Source organism: Phaenicophaeus curvirostris, chromosome 8 (genome assembly GCF_032191515.1).
Source record: "Phaenicophaeus curvirostris isolate KB17595 chromosome 8, BPBGC_Pcur_1.0, whole genome shotgun sequence".
NCBI classification, from domain to species: Eukaryota; Metazoa; Chordata; class Aves; order Cuculiformes; family Cuculidae; genus Phaenicophaeus; species Phaenicophaeus curvirostris.
In genome coordinates this window covers 4,911,759-4,930,273 of record NC_091399.1, presented here as the reverse complement: position 1 = coordinate 4,930,273, position 18,515 = coordinate 4,911,759, and the positions used below count along the sequence as shown (strand labels likewise).

Here is an 18,515-nt window from a genome sequence, read left to right as displayed (position 1 = left end):
CTTAATTTCCACATCTGTAAAAGCACACTCAGGCATGCTTATCTCACAGAAATATTGCAAGGCTTTAGTCCTTTTCAAAAAAAATCAGAGCAGGACATATAAAATTACAAATCTCAAAACCATCTTTCACATTACCTTGCCGTAACTGGTTTTACAGCTTCTTCTGCATATACTAAAGAGATTTTCAGTATTCATCTCTAGCACAGGGCATGTTGAAACAGCACAGGGCACAAGCAGCTCTACCTTCTCTAGCTGACTTATTTAGAATCATAGAATAACCAGGTTGGAAGAGACCCACTGGATCATCGAGTCCAACCATTCCTATCAAACACTAAACCATGCCCCTTAGCACCTCGTCCACCCTTCCCTTAAACACCTCCAGGGAAGGTGACTCAACCACCTCCCTGGGCAGCCTGTTCCAGTGCCCAATGACCCTTTCTGTGAAAAATTTTTTCCTAATGACCAGGCTAAATCTCCCCTGGCGGAGCTTGAGGCCATTCCCTCTTGTCCTGTCCCCCGTCACTTGGGAGAAGAGGCCAGCACCCTCCTCTCTACAACCTCCTTTCAGGTAGTTGTAGAGAGCAATGAGGTCTCCCCTCAGCCTCCTCTTCTCCAGGCTAAACACCCCCAGCTCTCTCAGCCGCTCCTCATAAGGCCTGTTCTCCAGCCCCTTCACCAGCTTTGTTGCTCTTCTCTGGACTCGCTCCAGAGCCTCAACATCCTTCTTGTGGTGAGGGGCCCAGAACTGAACACAGGATTCAAGGAGTGGTCTCACCAGTGCTGAGTACAGAGGGAGAATAACCTCCCTGGACCTGCTGGTCACGCCGTTTCTGATACAAGCCAAGATGCCATTGGCCTTCTTGGCCACCTGGGCACACTGCTGGCTCATGTCCAGCTGGCTGTCAACCAACACCCCCAGGTCCCTCTCCTCCAGGCAGCTTTCTAGACAGACTTCGCCTAGTCTGTAGCACTGCGTAGGGTTGTTGTGCCCCACGTGCAGGACTCGGCACTTGGCTTTGTTAAACCTCATGCCATTGGACTCAGCCCAGCAGTCCAGCCTGTTCAGATCCCTTTGCAGAGCCTCCCGACCCTCCAGCAGATCCACACTTCCACCCAGCTTAGTGTCGTCTGCAAACTTGCTAAGGGTGCACTCGATGCCTTCATCCAGGTCATTGATAAAGACATTGAACAGGGCTGGACCCAGCACTGAGCCCTGGGGAACCCCACTTGTCACTGGCCTCCAGCTGGATTTCACACCATTTCCCACCACTCTCTGGGCCCGGCCAGCCAACCAGTTTTCCACCCAGGAGAGTGTGCGCCTGTCCAGGCCAGAGGCTGACAGTTTCTCAAGCAGAACGCTGTGAGAAACTGTGTCAAAGGCTTTACTGAAGTCCAGGAAGACCACATCCACAGCCTTTCCCTCATCCAGCAGCCGAGTCACTTTGTCATAGAAGGCGATCAGGTTAGTTTGGCAAGACCTGCCTTTGTGAACCTGTGCTGACTGGGCCTGATCACCCGGTTCTCTTGCATGTGCTTCATGATAGCACTCAAGATCACCTGTTCCATGACTTTCCCTGGCACTGAGGTCAGACTGACAGGCCTGTAGTTTCCTGGGTCCTCCCTGAGACCCTTCTTGTAGATGGGCACAACATCAGCCAGCCTCCAGTCCAGTGGAACTTCCCCAGTCTTCCAGGACTGTTGGAAGATGATGAAAAGGGGTTTGGCCAGCACATCCACCAGCTCCTTCAATACCCTAGGGTGAATCCCATCCGGCCCCATAGACTTGTGGCTGTCTAGTTGGGCTAGCAAGGCTCTGACCACCTCCTCTTGGATCATGGGAGCCTCATTTTGCTCCTCTAGCTCCTGAGTTTGTACACAGACCGAGTTCTCTTTGAAATCTTGTCACTTTAACAAACACAATAGAATAATTTAGGAGGTTAATTTTCAAATAATTTTTCAATCTTTCTTTTTGAACAGGTACTCACTAGAAATATCTAGTAAATCTAATTTTGGACAATTCCGAGTAATAAATTAGCAATGCATACTAATATTCATGAATCTACTTTTCAATAGCTCTGAATATCTTTTGATTAGAAAATACAGAAAATGTTTAGCTGTAAGCATAGAAGCAAAACAAATGTGTCTGGAACAGCTTCATATTCAAAATGCTTTCTCTCTTTTTTTACTATTTCTTTTGCCTCTTCTAAAGCTGTTTTAATGACTACTTGGCAACTTTCACCACAAATACTCCTTAAATTACAAGATAAAAACAATTATTTGATTATTAATGTGCTACAACTATAGATGACTGCTGGCTTCTAATGGCAAACAGAGGGACTGTGTTTTTAAAACATACATAGTTTTACAATTTTTTTGTGTAATATTTAATGGTATCCTGTGACAAAACCCTCAAACAATTGTCTGTGGATCTGTAACCAATTCATTGCTGCAATTCCTACCCAGAGGCACAGCAGCACTCTGCACTCTCCATATCTCTTCTATGACTCAGTTAAGAATGAGCCAGTCCAGGTGTAAATATTTTAGCTATGAATTCATTTTTCTCCCCAGTGTAAGGCTGAACTCTCAACACTGGAAAACACAAGGATTATACTGTACTGACCACACCTCCTTCTGCACATTTGTGCATGGTCTTGGCGGCACTGCATAAAGGTCCCTGTGATGAAGGGTTAAACACACCTCTGAAAGCAGGTTTTACTAGCATGTGACCTATTGAATTTTCAGCATGAGTAGTCCCTTCTCCAAACTGCAAGAGGGAAATCAGCTGTAGGAAAATTAAAAATCCACGACGAATGAAAGGAAAGAACAGTTGTTGAACAGGAATGAGCTAGTGGAGGAAGATTTTACTTAGGGACAGGTCCTCACGGCAGCCTAATGCTGCATTTTAAGTGTCTCATAAAGAACACTGCAAGCAGAAAAAAACCCAACTATGGCCAACAGCTACTTGTACACGAAGAGCCAGGTTGTTACTCTGGGATCTGTACCCAGAAACCTCTTTGTGCTCTGGACAAAAGAGAACACCTTAGAAAGGGTGAGCCTGGCAGCCAACTAGAAGGGAATGCAAAGGCAGAATCTCTTCAATAGCATGAGGACTGGGATGGCTCATTGGTAACAGATATCAAAGTTATGAAAAACAAGGAAAATGCAAAATGGAGAGAGTAGGAAGACCTGCAATTTGCTAAGACAGCAATCTTTTCAGACTTTTATGCAAATCAATACTTACCTCCATCTACCTGCACTTACATGCAAATAACGAGGCCTGTGAGATACAGGACATTTTGTATATCCCCTCTTTCAGTGCAGCTGGTTTTAAACACAGCAGTCGTTGCAGCAGTAATTCCTAACATCTTGGTAGCTAAGCCTTACTGGGAAACTGGTAATGGTGCCAGCAAAGGATGAGTTAACTTGCTCTGGTCTGTAACACACTCTCAGCACCTACTCAGAAACGACTGCAGTAGGAGTTGGGTTCCCAGCAGGAAGGCAAGAACAGATACAGCAGCTTGCATTGCTCAAAACCTAGACAAAGAAGGGTTTGTACACATTTTGTGCGGAGTGGAAATTAAGATATGCTGAATTGAGCTACTCAATTACGTTGATTATCCATCAGCACTGAGTTTATCACTTCTGAAGTTTGATTTTTACATTCTCTCTAACTGTAACAAAAATAAGTACATAAAGTGAACTGAGAGCATCAGCTTACAGCATAGACTAACGTGCTTATATAAAGGCACAGAGACTGGAAGTTCCCTGCTATTCTAGGAAAAGAAAACAGTTTAGGAACATCTCCTAGAAAGGTAAAAACCTCTCCATTACTTTTCCCCCACACCATCTGTTACTCAATGAGTTCATATTTCAGCAGTGTCAGAGGAGCGCTCTCTCAGCTGCTGTTCCCCAAACCTTTCTGGGTTCCCACCTCTGCTACAGCGTAGAGCTCTCTGAAGATGGCAAAGCCAGGCACTCTTTAGCCCAGCCTCCAAGGCCTGCTACACAAAACTATCAAGCCCTTCTCATCTGGAAGGGATGCCTCTTGCCTGATCTACACGGAAACACGACCAAACAGATTCTCTGCTACCGGACAGCTACCCTATGCTGTGCATGTTTAATAAGAACAGTAAATAGAGGGACTGCAAAATCATTTTCATCAGTTGCAAATTCTTTTCCAGACTGTGTCACTGGACAAAGCCAAACTTTATATAAAGCCATAATAAATGCTTAAGGAGGCCTTACCATCAGAATTTCACTGTAGAGTACATATTCATGTAAAATTGGCAGCAGATTTTCTGAGAGCCCTGCCATCCACTTCTCTGTAGCCTTGCAACACTTGTCGATGCAGCTGGCAACACCTTTTAGGGAGTCAGCTATATCTTCTTCTGATGCTGACCAGAGTGTGTAGATGGGACCGTATTCCTTCATTTCATTAAAATACTCTTAACAGGAACAGATACACGTATTAGTCTTCTGTTCATTAATAGATGTCTAAGTGATACTAATCGCAATCTCGTATCTACTGTGAGCAAAGCAAGAGACAGAGGCTAGTGTTTAAATTTGCTCACAAGACAAAGACAAACTGCAGTTCACTGTTTATAAATAGATTTATCAATTAATGTACTGTAACTAAGTAGTTCATAGTAACCACCTATGAGCAAAAAAGCCCCAGTCATTTTAAACACTCTTAGACCTGATTGGTTGTATTCATTTGAAGGACCTGAATTACTTCACATTGACTTCAAACAGAGGGACATGAGGCACAGCAGCCCTGGGCAGCAATCGGCTGCACTTGCTTCTACTGCCCTGAATTCCTCTGCCTACAATGATCATAGAATCCTGTCTAGCACTTGGGGTGTCCCAAAAGCTTCAGGAGACACACTGAAGTTCACTCCAGTTCTGCAGGCGTTATCTCCTTTAGTAGTTCTTATTCATCTAAATACAAGAATATCCTACAAATCATTTCTTTTATATCTCTAGGCCAAGTAACAACCTGTAAGCAGAAAAAAGGCCTGGAATTCACTGTGCCGTTTAGTAGGGCTAAACTTGGGAAACGCTGGATATGACCCGGTAGTGTCCTGTTCACAGGAATGTACTGCGAACAAATTGATTATGTACCAAAACCACAATTGCATAACAACTGAATTTAAAATGAAGGCATGTCCAAGGAAAGGTGCCAAGCACCTGTGTGGCATGAAGGATAAAATGTCTCCTTTAAGATCAAGTGGACAAAAAAAAATCTCTATTGAAGATTTAATTAAAAAGCTCATGTTAAGCTATTGCAAGCAGGAATGTTTTCTGAATCACAGCTATCAGCAGTTCACATCCATGACAGTGCAGCCCTGCACACAAATGTTCTGCCAAGTGCTGCTTGGAAAATCCAAAAAAATTATAACGTACAGCATTTGGGAGCATGTCAAAATACATGAGGTTTTCCAAGAAATATTTTGGCACTGATGCCCTGAAACTATGGACCTCAGCCAGCTATTTCCACTGAAATACATGATACCAAAAGGAACTCTTTTTCGATCAACATGTATTTTCCTTTTATAAGACCCCTCCAACTTAGTGAGGGCACGCTGAAATCTGGTACTGGACAATAAAGCACAAAGGCTGTTACTAAAGAAAGCAGTGCAGCTCTTCAAATTATATTATACAGACAATAAAATCCTGCAAGCACTGACCAGTGGAAATTCTACTGAAGAGGCTTAGTCTGAGGTCAAAGCCAGTCTCAGAAATTTTGCAGTTGAAATAGGTGTGCAAACTGCTGTTACTTATGGGGAAAAAAATAGATTAAGTCATCCTTTCTAGGAAAACACTAACAGACACATTTTCCCATGACAGAAATTATAGTCAAAAAAATCCAAAACATAATTGGTTGACACAGAAAAGAAGTGGAGAATGAAAACTAAAAAAGAGATGTTTAGAGATCTGGACTCTAGATAGCATTTGCCTGTACAAGACAGTACAGAAAACAAACTACTTACATTCCACTGAAAGAACAAAAACAAAAGGTCACACAACTTTCCAAAAAGCGTAAATGAAAAGACAGCCATAGTTGTGAGGTTTTTGTCTTTCTAAGTTCTTTATCAAGTAGTTCAATGACATATTAAAACTCTTCCTATTAAGAAGTTATTCAAATTAACTAAGTCTGCCCAAACAATGACCACTATGAAAAGCACAGTATAAAGACAGATCACCCTTTCCCCTGCTTGTAGGAAAGTTTATTTTACCTGACATAATGAAAACTAATTTAACTTTTCCAATATATTAATTTCTTAAACCAATAAAACTGATACTTGTTTTCTACTTACCTCTCTCTTCCTTGTAAATTCTATGAGCTATTTTGTCTAATACATTTATTTTCTGACTAAATGTTTCCATGTAATGGTTCATTTCTGTAAACATTTCAGGACGATTTTTAACTCCTCCTCTTACTGAGGATGTTACAGCTCTGACGGTCTGTCCCATCCTGCTCAGCAAACCGGGACCCTGCTTCTTGTGTGAGGAGAGCTCCTAAAGACAGAACAAGCTCTGTTTACTTCCAAGTACTTCTTTAAATTCTCTGAAAATAATACATACATTAAAGCTGTTTTTTCTTAAACAAAACTACATACATAAGCATGTATTTTTAGTGCACAAGTCTTGTTTAAAAATTATTAGACCCGTGTTAGAACCGTACCTGTCACGTGCTCTTATTAGCTAAGCCTTTCTCAGAAAACAGAAGCATGCCAAGTATCATGCTCCCACAAGAATGGTTAAAGATGGCAGAGAACCTTTACCCTCTCATTCCTTCGGGTGAGTCACCTAGTTTTCAATTTCGCCTTTTGAACAGGGAAGCAGAAGTAATTATTGCAGAAATAAGTGATTGAGAAAAGCAAACAATGATCCTGCTGGAAGAAGTAATCACCTTTTTTTTTTTTTCCACAACTTTTTATATGCTGCTAGAATAACCTTTGCTGAAGTTCAGAGGCAGGCTTGTTTGAGGAAAAAATTCCAATTTTCAACTGCACATATCTTGCAAAAATAGAACAGGAAATTCAAAGGCTACATTTTTTTTTTTTGGTAAAGCTAGTATAATCTTAAAAAAAATCAGATGAAACAGTGCCAAACAATACAATAATTAACTTAAAATACTACTTTCTATATATTGGGCGCTTATAAGTATACCATAAAGCATGCAGAGCTGAAATATTGTGAATTTGCCTCAAAAAATCCAAAATGCAGCAACAAAAACTGCTGTGGAAGGTACAGCAATATTCATGGCCACACATGTGACTACCAAAATCATGGAAGAAAAGGTTACATCAGGAGATGAATATCCCATAAATCCCCTGCTGCCTTTTGACACTTCTGTAACAAGCCGTGGGAGGACTCTATTGAATACAGAACTTGGAAGACTTCTGATATACTCTGCTAACACAAAGTATAGTATCACATAACTGTAAATAAAACTAAAGTCATTTTACCCAGGCCTGTGCAGTAAGAAAAATTTTGAAGTCTTCGTTAAAAGTTAAAGTTGGATGATCAGCAATGCGGTTCAAAAATTTATGTAAAGCTTTTCTTCGAGTCTCAATGAATTCATCACTAAATCGTTCCACCATTCCCTTCATTATGAATTTTTCAGGTAATGGCTAAGAGGGAAAAAAAAAGAAAAAAAATATATCCTATAATTTACATAACGTTAAGGATATTATAGTAGTTCTACTCACTAAAAAATATAGGTATACTGTGTAGAATCCACCATGCAAAACCCAAATTCTTATAAAGTTATCACATTCAACAGTGGTACAACATAGTACTTGTAGCACACTGTGCAGAAGAATACAAATACAACTATGAAAGGACTGCATATGGCACAATTACAAACATAAGAAATACCTTTATGGGATATTTACTTATAACATATGTATAAAGCCAATGAAAGAAGGTTGGTTTAAGGTTTGTGAGACATCAGAAACTGAAGAAAGACCTCAAACATCTCTGTATAAAAGTGAAGCCATCTTATAAATAAATAAAAATAACTCAAGCTTTAGCAAACGAACAGGAATAATAAGCGTCGGATGTGCTTCTTCAAGCTTGCTCTTTAACCACAGGAAATCCTGATATCGTCTTCGAACTTCATATTCACTGGAGTCAAATTCACCACGGGATGTCTGAAAGCCAGAAACAGAAAAAAAAAAAAGGCCAAGATTAGTTTTAGATTTTGGAGAAAATTGAGTATCTGAAGGGAATGCATACATGATTCTATGTTGCTCATGTTATTTGCTTGCTTTTTTTTGAAGTGCAATGATCAAGTACTTGAAGAGATAAAACATCCAATTCTAACAAGAAATCAAAGTTCTACTGTAAAAAAAGAAAATAAAAGAAAGCACTAAACTGCACACAGAATGCCTTGTAATAATTAGCCTACTAAAATTTTTTTTTTAAAAAAGTAATCTAGTTTTTAGCATTCTGGAAAAAAATTAAGGAGCCGCATGCATCTTTGGGACCTGCTGACCTGAGTCAACAATCCCCACATCCAAAATGTGAAAACTTCAGCATATCATGGCAATAACACTTCCTGCACTGCTTAATGGATTCTGCATTCCATCTTCAATTCTGGTTTTGTAGCCCTTTGTTAGAACTTCCCAACAAACCTTTAATGCCTAGAAAAAAATGCTTATTACAATGTTGCAAAATTGCCAGACCATGAGATTTATTTTATCACTGCTCTGTCTTCTAGAATGAAGCCACAAAGAGCCCATGCTTTCATTAAAGTAATATCTCCCGTTTAGCATTGATTTTTGCACAGAGATTTATAATGTGATGCAAGTAAATTCCAAAACCCTCAAAACATTCGTTTGTAATCTAAACGTTTTTGAGGGTTGAATAAAAAATTTTCAAGGTATGTGGGAAAAATGCTATTCTTTTATCATGAACAACCAGCACTTCAAATTAAATATAATAAGAAAGTATAGAATAGATAAAAAAGCAAAAGCAATCCACCTTACAGCCCTTCTACATTTGCCTGAAGAAAAAATGTTCTTGTCTACAAAAACATGCATGACAATTATTGCTAGCAACCTAATGAAGATAGCTCTCTTTCTACTCTTCAAATATTTCATGAGGAATTGATATCTCCTCTTATTTAAGGATGAATTATCAACATAAGCCATTATAGCCATGACCAGATGCTTACCTTTGTGACAACTCTGTATGTGATAAATGTTTCAATGGCTGTAATGTGGCTTTCAGGATCATCAACTGTAATGAAGAGATCTCTTAGTTCTGGTTCATCTTCAAATTTATACTGGTTTATCATTGATGAGGGTGATATTGGCACTGAGGGACTGAATGAGTTTACCTCGGCCAGTGATGTATCCTACAGATTAGACATGGGAACGTCCATATCAATGCATGTTTATATACAAACACACACATGCAAACACATAGTTCTCAGATGTTAAAATGGCAAGGCTTTAAATAATCTGGTAAAACAGATAAAACATAGGGCAGATGAAAGAATTGCATAGTACACGGCAAATCTATTTTTCTTTTCTACATCTGCTTCAGTGAGGATGTAAGAAATAAGAATAAGATTTATTCTAGAACTAACGTAAGAGCCATGTGCTACCACTTGACAAGAATGTTATGCATAGCTAGAAAGAGATCTTGCCTATGAATGCTCAAATCAGTTACAAATGCAAGCACCCGGTAGCTGTGTAGGATACTTACCAGCTTTATTATAATTGTTACAAGCCAATTACTCAAGACTTATGAAGTCTGAATTATCGCTAATAACCTAACAGGGTGGATAAAAAGTTATGATTTTAAAGGAAAACAAGATAAAATTCTCATTAGAACTTTTATTGGAACTGGATAGTTCAGCCTGAATACATTTTTAAAATAAAGTTTGAAATGGGAAACTTCACAGAGAAATATTTTTTAAAAAAGAAAAACAGTAAGTAAGGATGCAGTACAAATGTGTTGCTCAATGTCTAAAAAAAAAAAAAAAAAAATCAAAATCAAACCATTGTTTTGCTGAAGTGGAAACCCACTTTTTGATACTATCAACCACTTCCACCACAGCACTCTAAGTATATGCCCCCATAGCAGCTGCTTCAGCTCAGTGTGTTCAATTGCGACCACTCAAATACTGAGAAATGAAGTGGAAACTGGAAACAAGCAAGAAATGTTCTTTTTCTTCTTAGATGCAACTCTGGATGGGATCTACTAATCTAAAATCTTGAAGGACACAGTGACTGGGAAAATAAATTAAATTCACTAACACCATAAAAGAAAATAATAATTTACTAAATCACTAAAAACACATTTGGGCAACTCAAATCAATCTCTATGTTTTAAATATGAAACACTTGATACAGTATTTCTAATACATCCAATACAATGAAGTATTTTTATAATAAACTTCTAAATTAATCTGTTTTCTAGAAGCTTTCTAGACATGTTATTAGGCTACACTAACTACCGAGTGGCAAAAAGTATTCCCTATTGGTGACTCACTAACTATGAGGTGCAAGAAGAAAAGGGACATTGCTAAAGAGAAAACTGCTGGAATGGCAGAGTGGAAATGTGGGAGTCCACAAAAACCAGGGTCACAGCATCATCCCAAGGCCAGTCTTGTCAGAGTGAAGGGGATACCACTGCAGTGCTGCTGCACTTAGCAAGAGTTGCCTTCTTTTTTTTTTCCTTTGAATTCAGCTGGATCAAAAATTTCTCTGGAACACATTCTCCACTTATTCTTTTCTTGCCTTAAACCTTATTTCCGGCTGCCATCCCTCTTCTCTGGATTTATCAATGTACTCCCACAAATACAGAGCAAAAATTTATATTGGGAGTTCGGCACAGGAAGCACTGACGCACCAGTTCTACTCCCATCACATCGGTACAGTTCTTTGAACAGGGAGACAAAACTAGGACAGAAGACCAAAGGCAGTGCTTTAAATATTACATAGCTGCTTACTTGTACACCTGTAAGTCATTTTATTTTTACTCAGTCTGTTCTTATGCAAGATTTCTGTACTGGTATCTAGCCAGCACTGTCCTGTTTGGCGGAGGATAAACAGAGAACCTGTTCTCTCTGCCTGCAAGCACTAGCTGTTCATGCTCTACATGAAGAATGAACACCACTGGTTCAGAGCAGCCCATGAGATTCAAAATGCTGAGACAATGGCAAATTTCTAGAAAAAGAAAAATACATGGGAGCATGTAAGGGACTTGAATGGTCATCTACCTTGAGGAATAATGACTCTGCAAGGCAAACGTATTTCATATTTTCTCATTTTCCATGGGTCATTAATACCTTAATGTTTTATTCCTCCTTCTAGGTTGCTACTAAAAATTGCTCTATGCAGGCAGGCTTCATAAGATATATTTTTATATGAAAGGGCTTATGAATATGTAGTTTATGAAACAAAACATGAGCAATAAAAATCCATAGAATAAGCAGGTCTTCATTTCTCTTGCAATACAGCCCTAGTGTTTGTGTACACATGGATGAAGGTGAGTTTTAAACAACCATCTCTTTCTTTATCCTCAACATACTCAACATTTACTTCCAGCAGTGCCTGAAACTTGGGTGACCGAAGTCTGATGTCATCACAGGAACATGGTTAAAAAAGATGATAATTTTCTACTTTCTCTACAGCTGTAATTTTGTGGTTGGAACTGTGTTTTTGTGCGCATACAGATGAGGACAGAAGGAGTTTTGTGGCACAGGAAAACCAGAAATTTCTTCTAACTCTTGGGTTGCGTAACGTTTTTTAAAAAGCTTTTTTCCTATTCATCCATGCAAAGAGAATCGAAGTCTTGCCCCAGATAATGACATCTTTTCCCACACCTGCTCCAGCACCACCTACCCATACTACCCCTTCTCCCTTCCGAGCCCTTTTGCTCTTGGCAGAGCAGTTGGCAGAGCTATGTGTGCCCATCAGCAAGTAGGTTCATGCATTTTGATTTACTGGCCAGGAGACCAAAAGGATAGGAAATCAACGAGCTCCTGGCAGCAGAAGGGCCTTGTTCTGGGTCTCCTTCCTCTAATACTTGCAGTTACTCTATCTCACACTCACATTTGGCTGCAATAGGTCAATATAAATAAATATATCCAAAACAAATAAGGGAAGGAAAACACTCACACAGCAGGAGCAGCCTGAAAGTAGGATGAGCACGCAGCTGAGCATGCAGCTCTCTGTACAGGGCATGAAACCTAGGGGTTTGCCTAAACACCACTCCTTCCTGGAGCACAGATCTTTGATTCAGGCCTCCATGCCTCATCCATCCCCTCCTTCCTCCCTCCCAGCAAGGATCCAGAACTTGCAACCTTCTGAAGCAAAGGATGCAAAGCAAGTCTGGAGATAAAAGACGTGGTGGCAGAGTTTGTCTTGTAGGAGAACTGCTTAGTTGTTGGAGCATTTTTCAAAGAAGCAAAGAGATTTAAGAAGGCAGAATAGTTCCCTGGCTGAAAAAAAATCACAGTCCCCAAATCCTTGATCAACTTGTTTTGGAAGAAAAATTAAAATTACACAATTCCAAAGTGGCATGTACTTCTTTTCCAGAAATACCATCAATTTTTCTGTAATTACAAAATGAGGACGAACAATGCAACAGAGAGTTTAAAAGAAAAGCTGCTAAATATTTGCAGTATTAACAGGAGCACTGACAGCTTTGTCAAAGCTAGGCCACCATATGAGTTAGCAAAGATCAAGGAATGGGTATTGCGATACATGTGGCACTCGATACTTTGAAACTTATGGAAGAAAGCATTGTATTTGTGCGACTCATAACTCAGCCCTCAGATGTTTCCTCTGCTAAAAGGACTTCTGAACTTTTCCATGGTATGGGAAACTAGGATAAAGTGAAATGCATGTCACATCATGAAATGTTTTATCACAGTTGCCGAAGAAGACGCTAGTCTGTAATATTTGAGATATGTCACAGGATACTGGGTCAATGGTTTATGACACCATGAGGTTAAATGTCCATGAATTTTCATAAAATAAAAGCCCTGTGTTTAAATCTTGAGTAATAACTCAGGGTATTGAGGTTGACAATTTTTAAGAATCCCATTTTTCACCGTTTTGGTAGCTGGTGTATTTCATTGACTAAACTGAGAAAAATGAAGTCGATGTCAGGGTCAGGCACCAAGCACTGCAGTGCTGCTGCTGCAAATGCTACGCCACTGCCTTAAAAGACAGCAACGTGAGAAAACCCATCGAGATACAATTTAAAACTAGTTGGTCCCGGAACAGTACATTTTGGAAAAATTGGATTTACAAAACCTAGTCTGAAGCTACATTTAGCTTGTCAGTTTCCCTTGAACACACAAAACACGTACAAATGGGGTGTAATCCCTAATCAACCTCACAGATTTTCACCAGCTCAAAAGATCAGCCCTCAAACTGCACACCTGAAAGTAAACTATGAATTTCTAGTCTATATATAACCACCAAAGCAGGTAGCTAAGCTTTGGAGAGAACTCTGCATTTTCACTTAGTCTGACAAATTTGCTTGCTTGTAGGAACAAGTTATCATGTGACGTGCATGAATAGTAGTTACGATTTAAGGTAAGTAAGAAATACCGGGCATTAGTCCAGGTAGCAGAAATTAAAGATATAGATATTTGCCATATAGCACCAGTATCTCATCACAACTACACTTGTTTCAATCTTTTATCCCCGAGAAGTATCACTCCTGACAGGCAAGCGGTGTATTTGCTGATACGCTCTATTGATAGGTGAATATCTGCATGCAGACCTACTTGAGCTTACCTAGTTAAAGCAAAAGGATTCAAAGTAAGAAACAACTAAAATTATATTTTAGCGCTGCTTTTGCATGTGAGTTCAGTGAATCATTCATCTCTTTATGTCAAACCAAGAGTGTCTCTTTTCCACAAAATACAATTTAGCTAAACCCTAGTTATGGTTCAGAAAAACACAGACAGCTTGGTGGAATTTAGCCTGACCACTTGCACGCTACAGACCATTAAATCACCTAATAGTCCCTTCTGGCCTTAAAAATCCAAGAATCTCAAGAATTTTACTACAGTCAAAGTTTAAACACATAGCTCTTAAGTATGAAGCTCTTATTCCAATGGTTTTATTCATTCATACCAAGAAAAGTTTTTCATTTACAGAAATAGAAAAGAATAGGCGTTTAATTAATATGACAATCAGTCCTACCGGAAATAGATTTATTGCTACATTTTCAAATAGGAAACATCTGCTCTTTCTCTCCAGTGTCACACACCAGGTCAAAAATCTCAGAAATCTCAGAAAGCGAACAGTGCCTTAGCCCCCTATATTTCATTTTTTCCACCTTAACTACCTGCATGTCCTTATATTTTAGGCACTGCCTGACAAGGCCAATAGATCCACGGGACACTGAACAGCTGAGAAGGGAAGAGATACGGCTCCTCTTAACCAAATCCGTACAAAATAAGAAACACGTGGCAGCCCGACCGCACTTCACCGCTGATTAAAGGCAGCAGCGCTGACCTGAAGCATCCTCCGTGCCCCTCGCGGTACTCCCTTCACCGAGACACAGGCGTGACCTTGCCGAGCCTCCTGCGCTCGAAAACCCAAACTCGAAAGTATTTGTTTATACTGCAGTACAGCGGCGATTGCTAAATACGAGCGATTTCCGCTTACAGACACGGTAGGCGACAAACCCCAAGGGTCGGGTCACTCGGAACGCTTAAGGTAAGCGCGGTTAGGACCGGCGCGGCTCGCCCGGAGCTGCGAACCCCGCTCCCCGAGCCCCCGCGGCGCCGCCGGGCGAGGGAGCCGCCGGGCCCGGGCAGGGCGCCGCCCTACCTTGCTGAACACCTCCAGGTCGTCCTCGTCGTCGTCGTCGTCGTCGTCGTCGTCGTCCAGCGCCAGCAGCTCGGGGGGCTCGGGCTCGGCCCCGCCGCCGGGGGAGGGCGCGGGCAGCGGCCCCGGCTCCCGGCCCTCCGCCTCCATCCTCCGCTGCGCGCGCGGGCGGCCGCCCCGCCGGAGCCGCTCCCCGGGGCGCCGCGATTGGCCGCGCGGCCGCCGCCCGCCCCCGGCCCGGCCCGGCCCGCCCCGGGGCCGCCCAGAGCGCGGGGAGCCGAGCGGGGAGCGGGGCGGGGGGCTGCCCCCTCCCCGAGAGGGTGCGGCTCGGCTCCCTCCCGCCCTCCCCGGTGCGGGATCCTCCCCGGTGCGGGGTCCGTCCCCTCCTGTGAGGGCAGCTGCCCTCCGCCCCAGTGCGGAGTTTCTCCCATTGCGGGCGGCTCTCCACCAACCCCCCCGCCCCAGTGCAGGATCGTCTCCAGTGCGGGATCTCCGACACCCACCCCAGATCTCTTACCCTTCCCCGGTGCGGAATATCTTCCCCCTCCCCCTCTTTCCCAGTGCGGGATCTCTTCGCTCCCCCACCCCCCCCCCGCCCCTTTCCCAGTGCGGGATCTTTTTGCTCGCCCCCCCCCCCCCCCCCGCCCCTTTCCCAGTGCGGGATCTCCGCCCTCCCCCCCGCCCCAGGTGCGAGCCCCTGCTGTGTCGGGGCTGCTGCGCTTTGGGATGCTGAGACCAGAGGTTAGTTTGGGGGCAGAAATTTGCTTGTGAGAACAAGTTTACACCGCGTTAAGTCTGAACAGGAGCAGGGAGAGAGACACACAAGGCTTAAAGATAGCGAAGCTGCAGAAGGTAAAAACATCTTTCAGTACTTAAGAAGGGCCTGAAGGAAAGCTGGGGGGGAGGGATCTTTATCAGGGAGTGTAGGGATAGGATGAGAGAGATCGGTTTTAAGCTGCAAGAGGGGAGATACAGATTAAACGTTAGAATCATAGAATAGTTTGTGTTGGAAGGGACATTAAAGATTAAACATTAGGAAGGAATTCTTCACGATGAGGCTGGCGAGGCACTGGCACAGGTTGCCCTGAGAAGTCGAGGATGCCCCATCCCTGGCGGTGTTCAAGGCGAGGGTGGATGAGGCTTTGAGCAGCCTGATCCACTTGCAGGTGTCCCTGCCTCTGGCAGAGGGGGCAGAACTGGATGATCCCTGAAGTCCCTTCCAACCTGAACCATTTTATGATTCTATGTGGTATGTGCGCAGGCTGGTCGAAGGAGGGGAGGGCTGGTCTAACCTGTCATGGGGTTCAGTGCTACCTCATTGACCAATTCCTGTCTGACCCCAGGAGTGCGTCTGCAGTGCTCGGTGCGTCACCGAGGCCCGTGTTTGCAGGGGACAGAACGAGGTACAGGCTTACAGGACCTACCTGAAACGCCTCCGCTCAGTGGGACCTTTGTTGTTCAGGGTGGGTACTTAAACAGGCAGGTACAACATAATCTCTGCGTACCTCGGTTCCCTCACTGTCAAATCAGAAAAGGCAAACCTCAAAATCAAATGGGAGTATTTTGTAAGGCGGTCACTCATTAAATGCTCCTGCCAGTTGATGAGGAAATTCTTTTGGTATTTCATGCTTTTCATGAAGTCTTGAGCCACAACTTGAAAGGGAGAGATAAGCACTAAATGTTCACTGAACCATGCAAAGAGGAAAAGAATGTGCTTGTCTAACTAGAGAACGTATGCTAAGCCATTTTCATGTTTGCTTTAAAACTAAAATTCAGGGGGAACGGTGGTTTGGGAGTGGCAGATCTTCGCACAGAAGCTGTTGCACACGGTTTGGCCGGCAGAGCAGCGATTGCGGTGGTGCTTTGCTCCCTTCTCTAGGTCAGCCACCAGAGGGAGATGGGATGCACCTTTCCTTGGTACTCGAATACTTGCTGGTAGCAGAGCGTGTTTCAGTGAGTTAAAAATAGCCCCCTTCTGTGGTTTTGAAATGGCCCTGGTATGAGATCCTCATGCTTCTTCTCCTTTCAACCCTGTGCAGGCTATCCCTGCCCTGCTGCTCTTTGCTGTGCCCCAGCTCTGTGCCTCTGAGGAGCCTCCGGTTTCCCTGCCGTGCCAGGTGCTGCTCACCTCTGGCTCTGCAAGGTGCAGGCTGGGGATCCTCTTGCTTCCCATCCAGTGGCAAATTACAGCTTTCCCCACTTCTGCGCCTTTTACAGTTCCTTTCCCGTGACCTTGCTGCTCCTGTATCCTCCGGTTACCCTTGAGTACCAAACACTGATGAAAAATGAATGTCAGAATATACGTTCTCTACACTTTCTATCTGTCTTTTGTACACCAATGATAAGAAAAGTGTAGCTAGTTTGTTTTCTGACTTTAAAAAGGCAAAGGATGAGTTTTGTTTGCTCAATTTTTGCCTTTTTTTTTCACTATTTATAAGTGCTACATATTGTGCCAGAGGCCTATAGGTTTTCAAAACAGAGTAAGTGCCTACAACCCATGTAACACCTGAGTTTTTAATACATCTGTTTAAATTCAGATGTTATACTTTTGGGGCAATAACAAAATGAAACTCATTGAAGATCAGAATTCCAGACAGCACACATCAGAGATGATAAATAAAAGACAGACAAAGTATAAAACTGATGTACTGTAGGCTTGAATACCAAGGCTGTCATCTGGATCATACTAATTTTTCAAAGTTTTACCGTTTTCTTGAGTTCTTTATTTCTGTTTGAGAGAAATCTCACAAGATGCTTTAATTGGTTTTTTTCTTATTATAGCTTTTTATTAGCTCATTAATCAAGCTTAACAAGGCATATTTTTAGATTCCTTGCTGGCAGTGCTTATCTTTCTGCGCTTCATAATTGAAGTATCAATCTGTGAGGCAAAGGTATTCGTTGTCCTTTGCTCTGGGAAAATATGCTTTATGTTTAACAGTTATTTGGAATTTTAATTATCTCAAGGACCTATGCTAGAACAAAATAAGAGACAGTTGTGCCATCACTTACACCTGCCTTCCCCACCCTCTATCCCAGTTGTCCCTATCCTATACTGACAGGGGCCCAGAGAGGAACTGTAACTTCAGGACACCTTCCCTCCCGTGCTGAGTCTCAGGGGGACTGCCAGCACCCCTCTTGCCCCCAGTATTTAGCAAAAGGAACTTTTTACAGACTCGAGAATTTGTTGCTCATTTTCTGTTGTAGGACCAAAGATGACTTTGAACAGTTGAATAATTGTGCTATTCAGAGATATTGCAGGTAGCTAAATGCAAAGCTATGTTTACCAGAGGGGATTTATAGGTTTCGCTTGTACTGTTATTTCAGAAGTGCATTGCTACAGATCTTGATTATTCTTCATTTCAATGTGTGCATGTGCACACATGTGCCAGGTCCTGGGATTTACACATGTAACCACAGATATCCTTCCCTGAACCTCCGGAATTAGATCTTGGCAACAATCAAGGGTAATTCTGCCCCTCTGCTCTGGTGAGACTGCATCTGGGATACTGCATCCAGATCTTCAGCCCTCAGCACAGGAAAGGCATGGACCTGCTGGAGAGGGTCCAGAGGAGGGCCACAAAAGTGGTCAAAGACTTGGAAGTCTTGGAAGTCTCTTCCCTTGTGAAGAGCAGCTGAGAGAGTTGGGGTTGTTCAGCTTGGAGAACAACAACTCTGAGGAGACCTTATTGTGGCCTTTAAATA

The 18,515-nt window shown here is 42.4% G+C and overlaps 1 protein-coding gene across 2 annotated transcripts in view; it reads right to left on the bottom strand.

Moving 5' to 3' along the window:
• The window catches only part of SNX7 (sorting nexin 7), a 30,016-nt gene extending 15,038 nt beyond the window's left edge, over window positions 1-14,978 (bottom strand). For both annotated transcript variants that reach the window (XM_069862209.1, XM_069862208.1), the window contains exons 1-6: window positions 14,817-14,978; window positions 9,185-9,367; window positions 8,049-8,159; window positions 7,473-7,637; window positions 6,318-6,519; window positions 4,246-4,445 (exon numbers count right to left, since the gene is read on the bottom strand). In XM_069862209.1, the coding sequence (XP_069718310.1) occupies window positions 4,246-4,445; window positions 6,318-6,519; window positions 7,473-7,637; window positions 8,049-8,159; window positions 9,185-9,367; window positions 14,817-14,963 (1,008 nt within the window). In that variant the 5' untranslated portion in view covers window positions 14,964-14,978. The remainder of the gene's footprint in view (window positions 1-4,245; window positions 4,446-6,317; window positions 6,520-7,472; window positions 7,638-8,048; window positions 8,160-9,184; window positions 9,368-14,816) is intronic.
• Window positions 14,979-18,515: the final 3,537 nt, after the last annotated feature.